The following is a 23,510-nucleotide window of genomic DNA, read 5'->3' on the forward strand; positions in this document are numbered from 1 at the left end:
AGGAGCAAAAGGTGAGCATTTGTGTGCTCCTCGGAGAGTCTGACACTGGTTAGAAGGGAGCGCTGTGTGGGCAGAGTAGGAAATGCATTTCTATAGGGAGGGTGGATACGGAGGATCTGTTTGCCCTGAGAAATGCCTTTCATGTACAGAATATGATAAACAGTTGACCCTTGAACAACAAGAGGGTTAGGGGCACCAACCAGTCAGAAATTTATGTATAACTTTGGACTCCCTAAAAACTTCAGTCGTTACTTGGCGTCCTTGGGAGATTGGTTTCAGGACCCCCACAGATACCAGAATCCGTGAATGCTCAAGTCTCTTATATAAAATGGTGTAAATCAGTGCCTACAAGTTGGCCCTCTGCATCTGTCAGTTCCCAACTACAGATGGAAAATACTGTTTTCTAACTGCAGTTAGTTGAATCCATGCATGTGGATCCAAACCCTGGGATACGGAGGGCTGACTGTATATTTATTGAAAAAAATTCATATATAAGCGGAACCACGCAGCTCAAACAAACCTGTGTTATTCAGTGGTCACTGTATAGCCTGTATATAGTGTTGGGAAAGATCTAAGGCAGTGCTAACTAACTTCAGTGTACTTATGACTTTTCTGGGGTACGAAGTGAAAGTGCACATCATCTGCCCTTGTTCAGATGGAAGATATCCAGACTGCCCAGAGATTTTGATTTGGTAACTTTGAGGTTGAATGAAGGGTTTTTTTTGTTGTTTTGTTTTTGCTTTTTTTAAAGATAAAATTCACATACTGTACAATTTACTCATTTAAAATGTAAAATTTAATATATTTCTTAGCATATTCACAGGGTTGTACAACCATAACCACTTTTAAATTCTAGAACATTTTTGTACCTTCTAAAAGAAACCCTGAACTACCTATTAGCAGTCACTTCTTACCCCACACCCACACCCACACCCATCGGGTCCCAGGCAACCACCAGTCTACCTCTGTCTCTAAAAATTCAGCTATTCTGGACAAATTAAGGAGTCATATAATGTGTGGCCTTTTGTCACTCAGCATAATATTTTCAGGGTTTATCCATGTTGTAGCATGTGTCAGTACCTCAGTCCTTTTTATTGCTAAATAATACTCCATTGTATGGATAGATATACCACATTTTATTTACTGTAAAGTTGCAGGTGCTTGGGTTGTTTCTACTTTTTTGCTTTGTGAATAACGCTGCTGTGAACATTTGTGAGGAACCTACATTTGGAAACAAGCTCCCCACTTGATTCTGTTGCAGTAGTTCCTGCACCATCCCTGGAGAAACAGTAACCAGAGTGGTTAGCTTGTGCAGCTTCTCCCACAGTGTGAAGTCCCTCATTCCACATCTCTTATGAGTTACTTCTCTGGCCTCTGCTGGAAGAATCCCTGGTTTGTGAGTGAGTAGTGGCTTAGTGGAAGTGATGTTCTAGAAAAAGCCTGAATGTGCCTGTTATTGGTGGAAAGAAATGAAATGGTAGACAGGGTAAGTGGGTTCCAGATGTTTCCAGAATCTAGAAGTGATTTGATTTAATTCCTGAACTGAGTGCTGCTGCTGCTGGTGATAGTGGTAATGGAAAGGAAGGGTCAGAGCTAACAGTGTTTATCAGGGAAGAATCCTTTCAATAGCAGTGATTTAAAAATGTTCAACAATTTATATTTTTCACTGACTCAGACACAGTTATGTCTAATTCTGACCATATTTATTCATATCATCCTGTTATTCTAAATAAATATATTTTTACTGACTGGGGGAGGATATCCTGAGATAACTAACTGAAGGATATAGTCTAATAAAATAAAATGCTGGGTTATGATATTTTGAAGCTTCCCTTGTATTAGGGGTGTTTAGATATGGTACAAGTCTGAGTCAAAACCGAACTTTTCAAGGTTCCTTTTTAGATTTAGGATTCCATGACATTATTTTGAAACTGAAAATAGCTTCTAGGAGGTAGAGGTTCCTAGTCTTCACCATCACTGCTGGTGAGCCCAGCCCGCTATGCCTAAATGACGGGAAACGACACCTGTGAGCTGTTGCACAGAGGTGGGGCTGTCACAATCAGGGAGTCGTATCAGGAAGTCATAAAGGTAAGTTTTGTATAATAGGATTGTCATTGACCAGATGTCCATTATTTGTTTCTAATTTTTCCGTTAGATTGACAAATATGATGATTGCCCTTAAGATGCTCTCTGTGTTCTATGTACCTTTTCTACTCCCAACAAAAGCATCATAAAAAGATCAGTATGTGTTGATAAAAAAATTCTTCATTCTACCTTCCTCAGCATAATCACTGTGAACACTTTGGTGTCTATTTGCTCTGTATGAAAATAAACATATTATTAGTTTTGCACAAATAAGACCACAGAGTAGACTTCCTATTTGTCAACTGGTTATTCCCCCCTGTTGTTATTTCCCTATAGACAATGTGTTGTGATCATTTTCCTTGGTTAGCAGATTGATTTCTGCAGCATTTAAAATTGGCTGCATAGTCTATTGAATGAGATAGCTTCCGGCTTTTCACTATTTTATGCTGTGATGTATGTCTTTATACCTTATCCTAAGATATTTAAGTCATATCATACACTTTGCCAGTCTGGTTTTCTGTTAGTAGTTTTACTGCCAGTAATACTCCTAGATGCTCAAGGTTAAGTATTCTGTGGCAAAGTGCCATGATTCTAGTATACATGTTTTGCTGAGAGAATAGGGTGAGTTTGTAGTCCTGAGGGAAGTGTTATGGACAGTTAATAAAAGACATCCTATAGCTCTTTGGAGGTAGAGAATAAAATGTTACTTTTTAGAAACTTATGTACATACAAACAGAAACAAAGAATTGAATTTACAGTACTTTGTAGGGACCATTCATTTCATAATTCTATGTACATACTTATACACAATCTGAAGAGTATTTTGCCATTGTAACCTGCTACAATATAGAAAGGAATCATGCGGGGGGGGGGGGGGGGAGGCGGGGCACATTGGCTGAATGTCTTGTTTTCGCTGGTCCCATATCTTTCTGCTAATGTCAGGGACCCTGGAAGAAGATTTTGCTACCTCTTCTGAAAATATGATTTACTTTTGAAAGTTGTCAGTGTCATTGTTACAAAATATCAGAAATAAAAAATAGACAGATCTGTACTGTGTAAACTCTAGCCCTCTAACTTTATAGACTTCATGTGGATAGAAAAAAATGAAACACCATGTTAAGTGGATGTTTCTGAGTGATTATGAATAATTGAAACTTTCTTCCTGCTTTTCTGTATTTCCAGATTCCTAGAGTGAACATGTATTATATGTTATAATATATGGGGATGTGGGAATAAAAATATAGGACAAATATTTTTAGGTTTCTGTTGAGGGAGGGGGTTGGGTAGAGAGAACCCATGAAGATAGGACTGGGTAGTTACTCTTCGGCTGAAAATGTGGCCTGCCAACCCTGAGGGAACTCTCTGACCCCGCCTTGTACTTTTCTGTAGCGAGCGTTTTTTTGAAGGCCTTTGTGCTAGTTAGGGACTCGCCTAGTTAGCACAGCTAAGTTAAGTATGGAACAGCTTTCTATTATTAGTTTATCTTTACTGAGTCTCATTTGATTGACAGGGAATTCTCCACCCAGAAAGTTTGATTTTGGCAGTTGGAAGAGGATTTTTTGGAGTGCTTGTTATCTAAAAAAAAAGTAAGGCTGGGGAACCTGCCTTTCCCTTTCTTCTTTTTGAAAAAACTGTTTGGGTTGGTCCTAGTGAGCATGCCTAATCTAGGGATTACTCAGCAAGCATGACCTGAGGGCTGGTTTTTTTTTAATGTTACCAAGTCAATTACTTAACCACAGATGTTCTTCCATTGTTGTGTCCCATAGGCAGGGTTGAATGGTGAAAACTAGTTCTAAGACTTGAATAAATCCATATTCTTTAGGTCTTTATGTTGTATAGTGGTTTGAAAGTATTTCATCACAAAAATTTAAACAATTACATGGTGCAAAGTAAATTAAATTATATGGGTTTTTTAAAAGTTAACTTTTATCATTATAAGAATTATAGATGCTCATTGTATGATACTTTAAAATATACTAAGTATAGAGGAAAAAATATAACTCACTCAGCATTTCATAATTCATAGGTTAACTATTGTTAACATTTTGGCTCTGTTTCATTTTAGTCTTTTAAACAATTATATATGCATATGTACTCTGAGTACATTAAATAAACATTGTGTTGTGAGCCTTTCCTTGTGATATTTCTGGGTAAATTTTTCTATATTGCAGAAGTGACTTCCTGAAGGTAGTAGGTAGTATTATTTATGGTTGGAATGGGTACAGATACCTTTTATTTTATGGTGGCTGCCTTAAACCCTTAAGATGTATGTGTTAATTGTGATATTCTTTGTTGCTATACCCAAATTGATTATTAGAGCTGGCAGGGACTTTGATCGTGAGTCCAGTTCTTTAATTAGAGAAATGAGAAAAAATAAGCCAGAGGAGTTACCCTTTGCCTAATATCATTAAATTATTTAATAGGCTAAAAATATTATCGTAGGTTGCAGCTGTTACTTCTCTTTTTGCAAGTTGAGAATTTAATCACATTTTTGAAAGAACCAGGTTGTGGTTTTTTAACATGCTCAAGTGTGGGGGGTCAAACCAGTTGTTTGGTATTGAATTGACAAAATCTATTTATTTATTGCATTTTTCAACCACTAGTTGATTTGATGGGATGTGTAAGTGGTCACCATTATCCTTATTTCCTCAGGTATTTGTGCAGAAATCATTATTGATACGATGCTGACATGCCTGCTTTTTTATTTGAGGAGTTAAAGTAATTATTTTTCTTTGCTTTGCAGTTAAACAAAATGGTCAGTATTTAAGGAACCAGAGTTTCCCATGGAGTTAATGAAGTGATCTTTGAAGTTCTGATTTTTTTAAGTCGCATATTCAATATTAACATCTTTTATTTGGCTTGAAAAGCAATAGCTTATTCAGAGTATTTTAAATTTATTTGAGAAAACAATGCTATGGCTTTGTAATTTTTTTTAAATTTTTTTTTTAACAAAGTGATTCCCTGAGAGATTAGCTAAGAAAATGAAATGGAATTGTTGACAGTTTCCCTTTCACCTTGGGAAGAACTTGGGGGGGAATGGTTGTGGACAACACCAGCTTTGTTGACCCTGAAGTGTAGGCAGTTAGGGCCTGTGAACGGAGCATTTACAGTGGTTCACCATCCTGCTGCCTTGGAAAGTTCTCTGGAATAGCCAGAGGTGCTCTTAGCAAGGCCTGCTTCCTGTGTGAGTACCTATTGTGGAGCCATCCACTGAATGGGAGGTTTGTGAGAAGTGGTTTCCCACCAGCACACAATGCTGCCTCTTGGCAATGTAAATACACATTCCACTCAGGGTCAGGCTAACAGTGACTGGCCAGAACGCCCTTGCAAAGAAAGAGGTTTTGGAGTTCCATTTATTTATAGTGGCCAGTGGAAAATTAATATGCCTGTTAAATCTATTTTTAAAAATAAAAGGGAAGTCTCTAATCTAACAGTGTTTGCTGAATATAAATCAATTAGTTGTGGCATATTTTGATTTTGCTAATTCGTTGCTCTAGGAAATGAATTTCACCATCATACTAATTATTTTGTCTATATTTGATACTTGAGGTTCTCATTTTAAGAGCTCTCCTTATGCCTCAGAAAACTCTTTTGGGTTCTTTGATGAGAGACTAATAGGCTGTGGCAAAAGAAAATAAATTAGTGACCCTAGAAAATACTGCATCAAGTCATCTGTGGATTTAGAATGGGCTCATTGAACAGTAAATGAAGGTCTGGAGATCAGAGCAGATAACAGTTCTTACTTGGGAATGGCAACACAAAATTATTTGTTTTTATTTCCTTGGTTGATCATTTGCTTTGAACACAGGGCATACGTTTGATTGCAGGAGACTGACCAGGATCCCATCTAATGGGCCTGGATTTATTGATGGGCCTGGAGTCAGGTCCCTCCCTGTCCTGAACTGGAGCCTGCTGACAGTTCCAGCAGGGAGTACCTTGCCTTCAACATTCATTTTCTTTTCCCTCTAGCCTGATGCTCTTGCTTCCTCCAAGATTTTACCAAATGAATTTGTTTCACCGAAGTGCTTTATAGAGTGTAACATAAAATCCTGGAGAGAGCAGTCCATGCTAGAATTTGGGTACCTCTTGATTTGGATCTATTTGTTTTTTGTTCAGACTCTGTCAGGTGAATTGTGGATGTACAGAGTATAAAGTAGAGACACTAATCTTTGTCTACTAGAGAGTGAATTTAAAATGTTCTTTTGTTTTTATGTCTAAGCTGTTTGGTGTGTGGTGCTGTGATTCTCACAGTGTAGTGTGTGGGGCCTTTGGGTATTCCTGAGACCCTTTTGTGGGGTTCGTGAGTTCATAACTATTAATAATCCTAAAATGTTAATTGTCTTTTTCATTCTCATGTCTCTGAGTTCTTCAGTAACAGTAACTGAAGGATGTTTTTTGTGTCTTTCCTGCTTTCACATAAGGAGAAATAAGAAAATTGAATTGGAGACCATACATTTTATAGCAGTTGCAATTTAAAATTATTTTTCTGGGAAGATTTTAAAGCCTGTTAATAGAATCCTTAAGTTTAGAATTTGTATGATTTTAGCACAAAAGAGTGGGTCTTGCACAGAGCAGAGCCTGATAAATAAGTATTCATTAAATAAATGAATGCAGCCCCCTTACATTTTCTTAACAAATGATATTAGTGTCATTGATGATGCCATCAGTATTCACAGGGAGTGTTTAGAAAGAATATAGGCAAGCACCATGCTTTCAAACATTTAGATTCATCCATTTACTTATAAACCATGAATACACCAATTATAATTTTCATCTATTAAAAGTTATTTTGTCCTTGAAAGAAAGAAAAATTTTTTTCTAAAGAATTCTACATTTTTGTGTTTTTAAAAATGTTAATCTGGCCTGGCTGGGCGTGGCTCAGCGGTTGAGCGTGGACGTGGGATCCAGGAGATCGGGGTTCGATTCCCGGTCAGGGCACATTCCCGGGTTGCAGGCTCGATCAGTGCTTCTCTCATCATTGATGTTTCTGTCTCTCTCCCTCTCCTTTCCTCTCTCTGAAATCAATAAAGATATATTAAAAAAATAAAAATGTTAATCTGAATTAGTAATGTGTTTTCATACATTTCTCCTATGAAAATTTTATTGTAATGGGCTCATATGAAACAGTAAATAGATATCCCCTTACATGATGTGTCTTTGCACCTGCTAATTTGTTTCTTTATAAGTGTTGTCATCTCATGTGCATTTTCTGTTTCAATACCTTAGAAGCTCTAGGGAACACCTGGTATTTGCTTTGCGTTCAGTCACTAAGAAATACAGAGCTGCTTATGAGAATGTCATCAATTGTCATGATTCTTCAAGAAATAACTTGTTTTAAAAAATAAGCTTATAAATTGAATTTCAGTGTATCATATGCTATTTTCATTGACACCCCCCCCCCCCCCATAGGGGTGTAGGGAAGAATCAGATATTTTTTTGGAAAAAACTTTGAACCAACTTCTAAAATTAGTAACTATATGTCAGAAACCTTTGAAATACGTATTTTAGTATAAGTTGGATAAAACATCAGTGATGCTTAATGGTACAGATTGTTTTCCTTATAATGAGTGCTTTATAATGCCTGTTCAGTTAAAACTGAGTTTGTAAAATATATGATTGAGTTCTATATGAGCAGATTAAAGAAACAATTCTAGTATCCTCCTGGCTCATCAGAAATAAAGACTGAGGGCAGAGGGTATGCTTGGAAGACAAATTTATCTTCTGGAACACTTAAGACTAGAAAAGAGGCCACAGCTGGGAAACCAAATTTAGACATTGGGGCTTATCTCAGATGTAGGGTTTCGTAGAGCATGCAGGTCTTTTAACTTTGTGTGGTTTTGTCAGAAGTGTCCAGCATGGATTCTGTTTTAGTTATTGAGTATAATATTTTACTTTAGTGCTGCTTAGCCTCATGCCTTTATTTCTGGAATGCTAGCATTTTAGTACAGTGTCTGGCACATAGTGGGTGCTCAATAAATATTTGTTAAAAACAGTGCATGATTACCTTTGCTCAGGTCTTTTTATCTGATGCTATTTTAGAAAGCACCTTTCAGCTAATTCCTTTTTTTGAAATATTGAAAAGAATAGATTCTTGAAACCCTTTGTACCAGAGACCTTGTTCTGACAGTTTCCTTATCAATAACTTGCTACGCTTCCCTCCTTTGTGAAGTGATTTTGCTTTTGTGTTAATCATGGCACACCTCATAAAAAATCACCATAGAGGGATATGCCTTTAGTCGTTTGTAATTTGTTTTTTGCTGTTTTTTTCTCTCCCTTTTAACCATCTGGACTACATGATAATATATGATAACCTTCCTTAAGCTACTTGAAAAAGTGTTTTAAAAATAATTAATTCTGTATCTTGGTAAGGATACACCAAAAACTCACAGTTGTTGTCTTGGTATAGGGGAACTAGAGACTGGATCATAGGGAAATGTATACTTTCATTGGGTGTCTTTGAAAGTTTTGTTTTGAATTTTGTTCTATGTGCTTGTTTTATCTAATTTTTAAAAACTCAGTGACCTATGCAGTTTTCATCACCTCTTCCACTTCTGTGTTTCGTTGCCACATGTTCAGATGTTATAACTAGCTCACTAAGAACATTGACTTTCTTACCATCACTTTCTGAGACAAGGATCCTTGGCCAAATTCCTTAGCCTCTCTCAGCCTTAGTTGCTACATTTGTGAAGGGGAACGCCACCTACTTCACATGAAGGTTGTGGTGCCCGGTAAGAACGAGTCCAGGTGCTTCACACAGTGCCTTTGTCCACTCTGCTGAAGAAACAGCTTTGGAGCTCTTCCTCCAAACCTTTCCCAGGAAGCAGTCAGTTGTTTGGTGTTTGCAACATACTCTTCCTCCAATAAAAGGTGTTACACGTGGCTGTTAGATATAGTTGCACATATAGGAATTTAATTCATAACAGATCTCTAAAAACAGTAATAAAATACATTTCAGATTTCATTAAAGGGGCATCTAGAAGTCGTGTTGAAGCATCCTGTTACAGAAGAAGAAACTAAGACAGAGATCCTGTGCAGGAATACCTTGAACCACAGCCCTGACAAGCAGTGGGGCCTGTACAAAGTGCTGTGCAATCCCAGACAGGTGGGAGTGCCAGAGGGCTGATGCTGGGAAGGAGAACATGTCTCCTGACTCCCTATTCCATCTCTTTTGACCTCCCCATGCAGCTTGGAGGTAGATTGGCAGGGAAGTGGGAAGTCCTAGATCTGGAGGGGGCTTAGAAGTGATTTTTTTTTTTTTATTCTTAGACTATAGTTGTCTAGGGTTTTTTTTCAACATAATATAGAAAAAGATATAAAGAAACAGCCATACAATTCCAAATTTCACAAAAATACATATTCTCAGTTATGTCACCCTTAGATAAAGCATGTGGCAGTTAGTTTGGATATGTGTGAAAATAAGGATTCATTGCTTTGGAATGTTTCCTTGTAGATGCTAGACTTTCATCATTGGGTGTCAGTGAGGGATGTGAGATTTATTGTGTGCTGAGTGTACCTGGAGTCTAGATGTTGTAATAAAAATGTCTAATCGCATCTGCAAACTTCTTAAATGCTGTTTAAAAACAATGAACAAACCACATAACTATTAGTTTGTAAACTTTTTTTGTAGATGGGCCCTCTTTCCCTTTTAGTTAATAGTATTTGCAAAACTGAGCTGTTATTTATGGGTGGGTATAGCTCTGAGGTCCCAAGATTGTGTATATATAGTGATGTAATTTTTTTCCCTTTAGTTTTTATGTTTCCTTAAAGATATGGGGGATGTTATGGGGGGGGCTATGGAAGCAAACTCTACACATTTATGGAGAATTATGAATGCAACCTCAGATTACATATAATGTTTATATGTAGCTCTTAGATATGTAGATTCCCCCCCACTCAGAAAATAGTGCCTTCCTAATATGGTAGTTTTGAGTTAAAAGATTACATGCTTTCCCATTTAAGCAAAATCAAATTACAGCATAGGGAATATAGTCACTAATATTGTAATAACTACGTAGGATGCCAGATGGGTACTAGACTTATTGGGGCGATCACTTTGTAAGGTATATAAATGTCTAATCTCTATATTGAACACCTGAAAGTAATATAATATTGTATGGCAACTGTAGTTGAATAAAAAAAGCATCTGTAGATTCTTGAACACAGGGCTTTATACATTAGACTATGTGGCATTCCTCCTTGCTCTGTGGAGCACAGCGGACAATTCTGTTTTTATTTGTTGCTTGAACCATTTATTATTATTTATTTTAATCCAGAGTTGTGTTGTTGGTGTGTTTTTAATCTAAAAAACTTGATTTCACAGTATTTCTCTGTGGATTTAAACATTGCCACATAAGTCTCATGTGTTTAGAATTGGATGCAAAAAGCAAGAATGTTTTTAAGGTTAAGAACTTTTTCAGACAACTGTGATTTAACTTCACTAATGAACCCATATCAGACAAGAAGACAAATTCCAGACTGTTTGTTCCTCAACCAACCAGCTGCGTGCATACCTCCAGGTACTGCTCATGTCTCAAGAGGTTTTTCTACATGAACAGCTATCACCACTCCGTCTTTCATTCAAGTGGCAAGCCATGGCAAGAGTCTTCCAGCTGTATAGAACACAGCTGTAAAATTAGATTTCATTGGCATGAAAACACGGCGATTACCAGAACTATTTGCTCAATACATTCTTCTTTCACATTTTACTTAGAATCTTCCTCTCTCTTATGCATAAGGCTCAGATTACATTCATACAAGTAAGAGAAAGTAGCAGAGTTTTGTTTTTTTTTAATTTATCTTTATTGTTGAAAATATTACAGGTGTCCCATTTTTTCCCCCCAGTTGACCCCCTCCACCTCGCTCCCACCCCCTCCCCAGGCCTTCACCTTGTTATTGACTGTGTCCATGGGTTATGCGTATATGCATATAACTCCTTTGGTTAATCTCTTCCTACCCTCTACCCCCCTTCCCTCTTTCCTCTGAAATATGATTGTCTGTTGCATGTGTCAATGTCTCTGGATCTATTTAGTTCATCAGATTCTTTTGTTCATAAGCTTCTTCTTAAAGGAGACCCTCAACATTTCCTGTAGTGCTGGTCTGGTGGTGATGAACTCCTTTAGCTTTTTCTTATCTGTGAAGCTCTTTATCTGACCTTCAGTTCTAAATGATAGCTTTGCTGGGTAGAGCAATCTTGGTTGTAGTTCCATGTTTTTTATCACTTTGAATATTTCTTGCCACTCCCTTCTGGCCTGCAAAGTTTCTGTTGAGAAATCAGCTGACAGTCGTATGGGGGCTCCCTTGTAGGTAACTAACTGCATTTCTCTTGCTGCTTTTAAGATTCTCTCTTTGTTTTTAACCTTTGGCATTTTAATTATGATGTGTCTTGCTGTGGGCCTCTTTGGGTTCCTCTTGTTTGGGACCCTCTGTGCTTCCTGGACTTGTAAGTCTATGTCTTTCCCCAGGTAGGGGAACTTTTCTGTCATTATTTTTTGAAATAGGTTTTCAATTTCTTGCTCTCTTTATGCCTCTTCTGGCACCCCAATAATATGAATGTTAGGCCTCTTGAAGTTGTCCCAGAGGCTCCTATACTATCTTCATATTTCTGGATTCTTTTTTCTCTTGTGGTTGGGTGTTTTTTGTTTCCTCATGTTCCAAATTGGTGATTTGATTCTCAGCATCTTCTACTCTACTGTTGATTACCTGTAAATTATTCTTCATTTCAGTTCGTGTAGCCTTCATTTCAAATTGGTACTTTATTATGTCATCGATGGTCTCACATGTTTTCGTAATACTCTTACTAATATGGTTGAGCATCCTTATAAACAAAATTCTGAACTCTGTAGCTGTTAGCTTGCTTGGATCTATTTCATTTAGTTCCTCTTCTAGAGCTTTCTTCTGTTGTTTCCTTTGTGACATGTTTCTATGCCTCCACATTTTGGCTGCTTCCTGGTGTTTGTTTCTATGTATTAGGTAGAGCTGCTATGTCTCCTGGAATTTGTAGAGTGGCTTTGTGTAGTAGGTGTCCTGTAGGGTCCAGTGGCTCAGCCTCCCCAGTCACCTGAGCTGGGCCTTCTAGGTGCTCCACTGTTTGGGCTGTGTGCTCTGACCTGTTGTAGTTGAGCCTTGGTTGCTGTTGGCGTCCCTGAGAGGAACTGACTCCCAGGCCAATCGGCTGTGAGGACCAGCTGCAACTACAGCCAAAGGGCTGCTGTGCTGGAGACACCCCTATGGAGCAGGATTTACTTCAGTGGAGCTTTGGTGTTCACCAAGTGTGCCCCTTGAGTGTGTCATTCGTGGATGTGGTAGGGTTGTAATCCAGTGTGGTCGAGTCTGACCACCAGGTGCACTGTCTGTGGGGCCTCCTGGGAGGTGCAAAGTCAGCCTCTGCCAGTGCATTGCCCAGGGCCACCCAGCATGAGCTACACAGCAAACCCTAGTTGGCTGCTACTTGTGCTGGGCTTGGAGATGTCCAGGAGAGGCCAAGCTATGAGCCAAAGCAGGCTGCAGCTAGTGCCAGGCCTGGGGCCACTTATCAAGCTGTGTGGGGCCTGCTGCTGCTTGTTTGAGAGATTTTAGGAAAGTCCTAAGCATGAGGCTGGAGAGGCCATTTGCACAGAAAAGCCCCTGGAAATGGCCTGGATGAGCTGCAGGTGGGGAGGGGCGGGGCCTCCGGGAATCATGGGGCGGGGCCAAAGGTGAGAGTCCGGTGCTGGGGATTCAACTATGGCGCCTGCCTGCCGGCTGTGCGGGGAGGACTCGCCAAAGGAGCCGTGGCCTCCGCCAGCCCTTCTGCCTGGGAGGAAGCCGCCCTCCAGCTCTCGCCCGGATTCCAGGCAGGTTAGTTCCTCCCCGAGTGTCCCAGGTCCTTTCAGGCTGCTGCCGGCGCTGGGCTCAGAGGGAGCGTCCGAGTGAGTCCGTGCCGGGCCCTTTAGAGGAGCTGCTGGGGCTCCCGCAGCCTCCGCGACCCTCAGCGATGGTCCCCGCTGGTTTCACAGCCTGCAGGTGTGGGGACGTCTCTTCCCGGCCATGGAGCCCTGGGCTGGGGGCCTGCTGTGGGGCTGGGACCCCTCCCTCCTCTGGGAAACCCCCACCACCGAGATTCCCTCCTGGGTTTAACCCGCGGCACCGGGTTAAACCGTCTCCATGATTCAGCCCTATCTGCCCGTGTCTCTGCCCCTCTTACCGGTCTTGATACTTCTTCAGCTCCCTGGTTGTAGGGCTTCTGTTCAGCTAGATCTCAGGAGGCTCTGAGTGGTGGTGGTTCTGTGTTTTAGTTGTAATTTTGATGTGGTTGCAGGAGGCGGCGGGTGCAGCTGTTACTTACACCGCCATCTTGTTTCCTCCCCAATAGCAGGTTTTTAGAGTTTGCGTAAACCTCTCGTTAAAAAGAGCTTAAGCTTTAGTTTAATTTGTGTTAAGTAAGCATGGTAGGCAGTGATGTTCGAAATAGTCTTTGAACAACAGAAAGGAACGTTAAAGGCTAATCTATAATTGTGATTTTATGAAAGAAATTAATGACTCAAGTTTAGAGCTAATTATTAGCAATCCCCCAATTAGAGCTTAAATTTTCCAATACTCAAGTCCTGGGGTCTGTCTGCTATAGTGCTTTTAGAACAAACAAACAAGCAAACAAACAGACTGTATCACACTGGTTCTTTGAGCTGTTTTTAGCAGAGGGGCTGTGAAAAATTCTAATAAAAATTCTCACTCCCTCTCTATATCCTTTTTTTTTGCACACTTCCTTGATTTTCAAAAAAGCAAAAGTGAGTGTTTGTGCCAAGTGCCTTTCCACATGGTTACCCAAAGTGTAGGGGAGCAGTGAGTGGAGGGAAAGCATGAAAACCACCCCCAGCTTTTCCTGTCCAGTGGCAGAGCCTTACATCAGGTTCCTTAGTGGACCACGCTAATTCCACATGGTCAGAGCCAGGACCACAGACACTGGTTTAGTGTTACAGGGAAGGGAAAGCAAAACTCTGCTCCCACAGTAGCAGGAAGTGATAAGACAGTCAGATGTGTGTTGATAGATGAGCACATGCTTCTCAATTTCAGAGGTAAAGAAGATGCACAGAGTTTCTATTTTGTCTTAATCGTTTTTTCCTATTGATGTGGTTGGTGTTTACACAGTTATAAGAAAGCTGTTTTTAGTTTTGCTCAGAAAGCTAGAAATGACAACTGTTGAATTTCTAGATCTTGAACTATCAGTCAAGGGGTTTACCTTTCAAAACCAGCATGAAGCAGGAAGGATATCCTGATGAGGATAATAAAATAGTAAATGATACTTTTGACCTCCTTAGTTGTAGGAATGTGTACAACTAACTTCCCTTTTTGTCCTCTCTCTTTCTCTCTTTCCTTTCCTCTTCCTAAATCTTGCATAATAAAGCTCAGAAATGAAGACAACATGCTTAAAGAAATTGTCAGTCCTTGTGACTGAAGACATAAATGCGTAAAGGCCATGTGTATGAGGGAGGTTCATCAAAGCAGTTTCTCTTTTGTTTTTGTGCTCTATGCTTCTCTGTCAAATTTTGACTTTTCTAGATTATTCTTTTTTGCAACACCCATGACACAATCAGTTGTAAATCAACTGCACAAATGTTTGTTATAATAAATTTTATTAGGCTTAATTTTTATATTGGAAGCCATTTAGAAACTTGTAATCACTATAAAGCATTAGCTATCTGGTAATTACATTGTTTTAAAAGAGAGTACAGTAATTTCTTAGTAACCTCTCAAATTCCTTTGTGTCAAACACAACACAGCAGAACAAACCTGTTTTCTGTGATTCAATAAGTTTGTCAGATTGTCATTTTGACTATTGGGGTTTTTCTTGCCTAATTGAATCAGGAAAAAAATTTCCTTATTACTGTATACAAATGGTGAGAACATTTCTCTGGTATTTTGTGACAGTTTTCTGTCACATGGCCCACAATAGATATTCACTATTAAAAGTCAATTGGTATTTTTAATAGAGAAATAAATTTTCTTGAAGTATAAATTGGGCTGTGGTTTTACTAATGTGCCCATAACAATATTTTTCTCAGGCTACAGAACTAACATGTAGCAAGCAAAAGTTTAGATGCTGTTTAGGTGAAGGTGATTGGTTAATCTATATTTTATTGGAAAAGATAAAAGCTTTATTTGTTAATATTTATTAGATTTTTTAATTTAGTTAATTGCTTTTAGGGCTCTCTAGTTGATGAGCTTCCATCCATTTCCCATTCATGAAGGAACCCCTTTGTTTCCTGCAAATGCATTTCGAATTACAGAATGGAAGCAAAATGTTAAAATTGATCATGTGCATTCTTTTTATTGGTTCCCTTACCTCATCTACCTTTTATTTTATTTTATTTTTTAAAAAATATTTCTTTATTGGTTTGAGAGAGAGGAAGAGAGAGGTAGAGAGAGAAATAGAAATATCAGTGATAGAGAGAATTATTGATCGGCTGCCTCCTGCACGACCCTTCCTGGGCATGGAGCCCGAAACCTGGGCATGTGCCCTGACCAGGAATCGAACTGCAATCTCCGGGATGGTAGGTTGATGCTCAGCCATTGTGCCATGCCAGCCGGGCACCACATCTACCTTTTAAACACTTCCCTGGGATAGTCTAGAAGTCAGGAAAAGACACATTAGGGGATAGGTGAAGTGAGCTTGGGAACCAGTGCCTCTGTGCTGACTTGTGATTTAACTAAGGGAGTCGTCATCTCCTTTTCATCCAGCTGGGCCAGCTCATTTGGTAATACTTTGTTCCTTTTAGTGTTATCATTTCTTTTCTCTTGTCACCTGAAACTAATTTGTGTACTGTACTTCTAACTCACATCTTAAATTAATGTAAGGAAATTTGGGTCATTGGCCCATGGAGTGAGGATCACCAGGACATTTTGTTACTAATTTGAAGGCCAGGTTCGCAGACTTAAAACCCTCCCAGCAGTGATTAGGCCTTTGGTTTTTTCAAGTTAGAAATTCTTCCTAGTATATAATTGCTTTCTCTGGCCTTTGGAAATGGATCTGTGGTTCTCTCTTGAGAATCAGGTTTTTCATGAACTTGGCCAGTATGTTTCTTAGTATAGGCTGGGGCCAAAATACCATGGAAAACCTTTTCAGACTTGGAGTGGGGGAAGGAAAAGAGGAAAAAGTAATAAGCCACTTGCCTAGAGTAATGTAAAAACTGAAGACCCTTTGTAATATTCTTTTAAAGTAAGGTGTTCTTTAGAAGCTTTGGGGCATATTTGGATGGAATTAAATGTCTTACTAACAGTGAGGATCTGTTCATTTTGTGTTTCAGGATGCCCAGCCCCCACCCTGCCATTAGTGCAGGAGTTCATTTAGCAATGCTGGGTCTTGCTCACAGGTAATGAAAGTAACAAATGACTTGCTCTTTCTTAGGAGGGAGGGGAGGTAACCACAGTGCTCACGTGGCATCCTTTCCCTGTCAATCAAAAGAACAGAACTGGCTGGGCATTAAGCAGTTGTGGTTTTAGTGTTAGGTTGTGTGGTTAGAGGGAGAGGTTGTGAGGGCCTGTGGTTGTTACCAAATTCTTTGAAATGGAAGTATGGGTAAGAACAGAAAGAATAGGAGGGAGCCCGGCCAGGCATGGCTCAGCAGTTGAGCATCGACCTATGATTCAGGAGATCGAGGTTCGGTTCCCAATCAGGGCACATGCCCGGGTTGCGGGCTCGATCCCCTGTGGGAGGTGTACAGAAGGTGGCCCATCAGTGACTCTCTCATCATTGAAGTTTCTGTCTCTCTCCCTTTCTCTTCCTCTCTCTGAAATCAACAAAGATATATTTAAAAACAATACAAAAAAAATAGGAGGGAAATCTAGGAGCTTTGTGTGATAAAAGAAAAAATTCAGAGGAATGGAAAAAGGCATTGTTTTGGAGATAACCTATTTTATATTTGTCCTGATTAGTTTCATAGCACATTTATTCTTTGTTTGTAAAGTTAAGTGGTTTGAAGAATGGATTCATTCATTATAAGAACTCTGTTGTTTGTGAGGGGGACAGTGTGGATGTGCTACAGCCTAGAATAAAACACACGAGTTCTGGGGTAGATTTGGCCAGCTCAGATACACATCTGTCCAGGGGAGAAGAAACCCAGACCAGGCAAATGAGTGTCTTGTCAGGGTGGCTTCTCATGAGACTTTCTGACTGAGTTATTGCTCAGTTATGCAGAGATCACACATCTCCATCCAGTTTCCCTCAGAGCTGATAATCAGCAAGTGGTGAACGATGATGGTGCAAGGCACAGGGGGAGCTTCTGAGACCCCGCAAGAGACCGATCCTCGCTGTGTACGGAACTAACAATTGCTTCCAGGCCCAACGAAGACGGAAGACAGCAAATTTAGGATATGGCTCTCAGATTTGAGGGGGTGTGGTTTGTGGTGCTGCCTAATGAGGAAGAGAGGGAAAAACCATACAAATTAAGCATAACTACTCAAATTAGGGGTGAGTTTCTCTGGATGTGTAAGGTCAGAATGCTTCAGTAACTCCCTAGCACCTCATCTTAGGGCTGGACACACTGTTGTAAACAATGGCCCTACTTCCCTAAGAAAACATAATGAAGTAAGAAATAAGAAATGTGTAATTTCCATCCACAGTCATTACAGACAAAGTAAGTTTGGTCCTTAGAGTTAAGTATTTGGATAGTAGACCTCCCACATTCATTGCTTTACCTTTAAATTTCATTTTGAAGGTATTGCCAGCTTTTTCAGGTATGTTACATACTCTAGATCTCCTCAAAGCAATGGGATTGAGGCACACCCGTTGAAGTTGAGTATGCCTGTAGTTTTTGTCTGGGTTACCAGTCCAAACACAGGAGACTCACTTTTTGGAGGAGCTGTCACCATTGAATGATTGATGCATGGTAAGCCTTCCCAAGTCTCCTGATCCAACCTAAATTTCTTTTACTGTCAATGTGACGGACTAGTGGTTTTCTCAATTTACAACTTGAATATTTGACTTTGTGTTTGTATTTGGAAAACTAATATTACTTTTTCTCCCCTCATCATTAGGGAATAACCAAAAAGATACTGTTAATGTATCTTAAGTTTTATATTTTGTGTCTTTGGTTTTTCTTTTATAATTCTTCCTGCCTTTCCCTTTGTCCTTTCTGTAGTCAGTGGCACTAAGTTGTTTCTGTTCCATGATAATTTAAGGACAGGTAGGCAGGCAGTATCTTGTTAAAAGCTGGGCATTATCTTGCTTAGTGATAATTTATTGCTTTTTCTGTATGTCTCTTGTATTCCAGGCAAATGGAAGTATCCAGTGAATGTGCATGGAGTTTAGAAATTGGTATTTAAATATTGTTGGCTGTGTAAACCACCCCATCCATATGAATCTCTTACCGTGTATTCCAGTAGGATAAAGTCTTGTTTACCTTTGGTAAAACTCGTAGGGCTTAGAAAACAGGCCTTGGATTTTTGCAATCTGGTGGCCTAGGGGATACAGGATGAACAAATTTGGCTATAAGAAGTGAGACTCCTGTAATGTTCACAGTGGCTCATATTCACTTAACGTATTCTATTTTTCTCCATCATTAAAGGTACAGTCTTTGGGTGGCTGAGTTGAGGCATTAGAAGTGTATGATGTTTATAAGTTCCCACTGTAAGTTGTCTAAGGAGTGATTGTATTTCTGGTTGACTTTTTAAAAAATGTACGGTTCCCTTAGTCTTTTGCTCCCCTGATCCAGTAATCTGTAATAATCTCTGTGCATCTATGAGGTAGATTGTCTAGTAGGAAAAAATAAAGGATTCAGGCATCTTTTTCTTTATGGCACAGCTGCATTACCCAAAGTTGCCTGTATAGTTTTCCCAAAGCAAATATAATTATCTGTTTGTGCCAGTGGACTTGGTTTCTTTGGGGCTTTTTGCAACTTTGGGCAGGTCCCCATACTCTCCTATCCTTTATCTATGAGACATAGGTGGGCCTACGGGCCTTATATCCTATCCTACCCTTGTAGAACCTGGAGTTTAACTTCCCAGCTTGGACTTGACACCTGTGCTTAAGAGTGCTGTCTACAGGGGCTAGATTGCTATATCTTGTTAATAGCAAGTCCCATTGTTTAATAGGATGCGAACCAGAAGGGTTCTTAAATTAAAATTGCCAGTGTTAGACAAAATGTTGGTGTTGAGACACTCTTTGGTATTAGGGACAGGGGACCAGGAATGCCTGAATTTTACATCAGATCAAAATGACCTCTTCCTACCCAGTTCCTGTGGTCCCTGCCCAAGAAACAATGAGTAACAGGAACAAAATAGCACTGTTAATTTAATTTGAATCTCAGTACCCAATATTGAAAACTTCAGTTAGCTGGGTTGGACCATTTGGAGCATAAATATCTTCATCTCAAAGCAGGTTCTGACTAAGGACCTCCATCCCACCCTATGGCCCAACCCCTAAGCTTGTATCATTATTTCCTGTCCTCTGGCCCTAATGTAATGACCTAGAGGCTGAAAGGACCTAAGGGCAGGCCCTGAAGTCAGTATACTCCTGCTGCTTTATTGGGTGAAAAAAGAGAGAGCAGGTTCCATCCTTATGCTTCTCTGTGAGATGACCAGGACTGTTCCACTTGGGTGAGGGCTTTGGCACTTGCTCCTTTAGCAGAGGAGAAGGGAGAGAAGACAGAGCCATGATCTGCACCATAGCAAATGCCTTGGGACCCTTCCTTGGGGAGGAGTGAAGAAAAGGTAGAAGTGAGCATGAAATGCTTCGTCATACTTTCGTGCTTTATCCTCAGACCACTAATTTAAATTACTGCCCTTTTATCCAACCTGCAGTTTTGAGGAAACATTACCCTTAAGAAATAGGCCTGTGTAATATCATCAATCTGAGGAAAAGCAGCCATTCTTTCCTTACGCGCTAGTAGGATAAAGTTTATGTTAGAAATAAAATTGAAATGAACATTGGTACTCCATCACTTGACCTACTCAGAATCAAACAGTGATATCATGATAGTGTCAGTGGAGTTGTCTTAGTTAACTTTGTTGTGGAAGGATCTGTTTTCTTCATCAGGTTTTGTAATTTTATTTCCTTAGGAACTGAGTAATTGCCTCATAAAACAGCATGATGGTACTATTAACACTGAATTATAAGACCTGTCATTATAGAAGGTGCTTCCCGAGTTGGGACAAGACTTCACTGTTTGGTACTTAAAATAATTCGTATCTCTAAATGGGGTTATAATGAATAGTGTAAAATTTTACCTATTTAAAATAAAAAAGTTTACAATCTATTGGGTGGCTTTTAGGCATCATTTGATATTTTCAGGGAAGGAGTTTCTTTTCAGTGGGATTCAGGGTGGTATAGTTAATGTTCAGAAGGGAGGTTGTTAAAAATGAGGAGAAATATTTTATTTCTATCAGACCTAAGACAAACCTGAGACAGTTATTAAAGGAGTTGTCCTACTATTGTGCCTGATTTGGATATTGAGTATTTAAGGGTTAACTGACCATGGACTTTGAAATTTTGTGGACGTTATTGTGAATAATAAAAAAATCTAACTGAACTGTATGACAATAGGTGGTTTTTTTTGTTTGTTTTTTTAAAATACATCTTTATTGATTTCAGAGAGAGGAAGGGAGAGGGGGAGAGAGAGAGAGAGAGAGATATCAATGATGAGTCAGTCATCATTGATCAACTGCCTCCTGCACACCCCCTGTTGGGGATCAAGCCAGAAACCAGGGCATGTGCCCCGAAGGAGAATTGAATCCTGATCTCCTGGATCCTAGGTTGATGCTCAACTGCTTAGCCATGCCCAGCCAGACTACAATAGGGTTTTGAATTAACTTAAAATAGTGCATGCGTGTTTATTGGTTTATTGTTTTTTGTCCATGCTGTTAAAAGTTTCTGTGCCATAATTATTAGCCATAAGTGAAGGATGTGTAAATACTTTTTAAAGAATATGTTATAATTTTAAATAGGAATTTATTATTTTCCTGCTGTTGTATTGAAAAGCTAGATATTGGTGGTGAGGACTATTATGAAATGAAAGTGGGATTGGTGTTGTTTTGAATACTTGTATGAAAATTGTTTATTCTGTTGAAACAATGGAATCTGCCTTTTGGCTCAATTCTGCTCAAGGTGCCATGGGTACTCTGAGATACAGGAAAGTTCAAGATGTACACAAGTGATAAAGATGTAAATAGACAACAAGTTAAACTCAATTCAAGGAAATGGTGGGAGAGAGATAATTAGAAGAATGATTAATTACCAAATAATGACAAGGTCAGAAATGCAACAGTTGCCGTATAGGTAGGTAACCTTTGTTGTTTTGCTTGGATTAACTGCTTACGTACAATACTTTGATCCAAATAAAAGGGAAAAACTGCCCTTATAGGTCAGTTGACCTTTTTTTTTCTGTGATTGCCTTATATATAATGATACCACCAGTTTTTGTTTGAGACTTTGCCTTTTCAAAACATTATCTCATTCTGTCCTGAGAAAGATCCCTGGGGTAGAGTAGTTACTATTCTTCATATATTTTACAAATTTATAAATAAATGACAAAGTCAAAGCGTGGGAGTTTGCATTCACATGGCTGTTTGGAGACTGGTCTGTGGTCTCCTTGTTCAGGCACTTCCATGCACTTTAATCCTCTTCGAGCCTGACACAGGAAGACAATGCTCTAGATAGAATAGTCTGAGCTTCAGCTGACGTCAAGACGGAGTACTCAAATTGTTGTTATAGGTGACTTTTTGTGGTCCTGAGTACTTTTTAAAAACTGATGATTCTTTTGCAGGGAGCCAGTTGAGTGAAGTTCTCCATGAATGTATGTCACAATGATGATGACCGACCAAATCCCTCTGGAATTGCCACCATTGCTGAACGGAGAGGTAGCCATGATGCCTCACTTGGTGAATGGAGATGCAGCTCAGCAGGTTGGTGCAGTAAGAGGGAAATTTAAGTCAAACTAAGGGGGAAAACTTATCTAAGGGGAAAACATTAATCCACTAATTGTTTTGAGTTGGAAATATCTGTGATTTTGAACACTAGTAGTTTTAGAGTTATTTTTGTTGTAGAATTGCTATATGATTTTTTTAAATATGAGAAATTGTTGTTTTTGAGGAGAGCACATCTTACCTCATCCAGTTAGTATTCTTGAAGCGTCAAAAAAATGTCTGATTTTTTTAAATGAATCATTTTGAAAATATGCACAAGTCTTTGTAATAAAATGTTACTCATATATTGTGCTTCACTGGTTTGCCTGTTTGGCTAGAGCAGGACACTCAGAGTGTGGGTCAGGCTTTTACCTCACACGGGATGACTGACCTTGATAAGATGCACGGGGCCCTGTGAACCCACCCTGGTTCCTGGAGCAGTCCTTCTAAGTGTAGAGCTGGTTGTTACTTGACATTACAGACTAGACAAGTTATTTCTGAACCCATCCATGCAGCATTTGGGAAAAAATTTAAACAGTAAGTAAAACTTTCATAAATTATTAGAGACTGGACTATTCTGCTAACATCTATCAGTTGAATACATTTCGTCCCTTCTTACCAGTGATGCAGATATCTACCTGCCTAACTCCTCAGTCTCTCTCTCTCTCTCTCTGTCTCTCTCCCCCGCTTCTCTCTCTCTTTCTCTCTCTCTCTCTGCTGGATCATTTTCACCAATTTACTGTAGTACCTTTTATCTTAAACACATAAACAACTACACCTCTCCCCACCCACAAACAAAATCCCCTCCCTCGACTCCACATCCCCATCTGGTTACCACCTTACATCTTTACTCCTTTTTACAGCAGAACTTGTCCAAATAGAGCCTCTGCGTCCTTACCTCCATTGCTTCCATTGCTTTTCAACTCCAGAGTCCTCACCTTGTCTTCCTACCTTTCTCTACCAGTGTGTTGGCTTTATTTCAGGACCATTTCTGAAACCATATTTTGCCATGTCTACTTTATTTCTACTACCACTACTGGATTCCAGGCCAACATCTCTCACCAGGATAGGATGGTCCTTCTCACTGGTCTCTCTGCTTTTATTTTACTGTTGTCCCGCCAGAAAGTATTTGCCACAGAGCAATCTTATGAGTGATCTTGTAAAAGCATACATTGTGTCATGTCACTCCCTGCTTAAAACTGTCCTATTATACCTGGAGTACACTTGGGGGGTGGTACACTGGCCTGCCAGTCTTACACGTTTAGTCCTTGCCTCTCTCTCTTTTTAAAATGGATTTTGAGAGACAGAGAGAAACATTGTTATTGGCTGCTTCCTACAAACACCCCTGACTAGGGATTAAACCCACAACCTGGGCATGTGCCCTGACTGGGATTTGAACTCACCACCCTTTGGTGTACAGGATGACGCTCCAACCAACTGAGCCACACTGTCAGGGCCCTTCCCTCTCTGTCATTCTTCCACTGCTGTTCTCCAGCCACTCATGGGAAGGTCTCACAGTATCATGAATGGTTTGAACATACAGTGTTTCATCT

At 39.6% G+C, this 23,510-nt stretch overlaps 1 protein-coding gene across 4 annotated transcripts in view; it reads left to right on the forward strand.

Moving 5' to 3' along the window:
* FNDC3B (fibronectin type III domain containing 3B) overlaps positions 1-23,510 on the forward strand; it is a 292,074-nt gene that overhangs the window by 47,489 nt on the left and 221,075 nt on the right. For all 4 annotated transcript variants that reach the window (XM_081137956.1, XM_081137958.1, XM_081137959.1 and 1 more), the window contains exon 2: positions 21,819-21,957. In XM_081137956.1, coding sequence (XP_080994082.1) covers positions 21,847-21,957 — 111 coding nt within the window. In that variant the 5' untranslated portion in view covers positions 21,819-21,846. The remainder of the gene's footprint in view (positions 1-21,818; positions 21,958-23,510) is intronic.

The sequence above is a fragment of the Miniopterus schreibersii genome (genome assembly GCF_964146895.1).
Source record: "Miniopterus schreibersii genome assembly, chromosome: 5".
Lineage (NCBI taxonomy): Eukaryota > Metazoa > Chordata > Mammalia > Chiroptera > Miniopteridae > Miniopterus > Miniopterus schreibersii.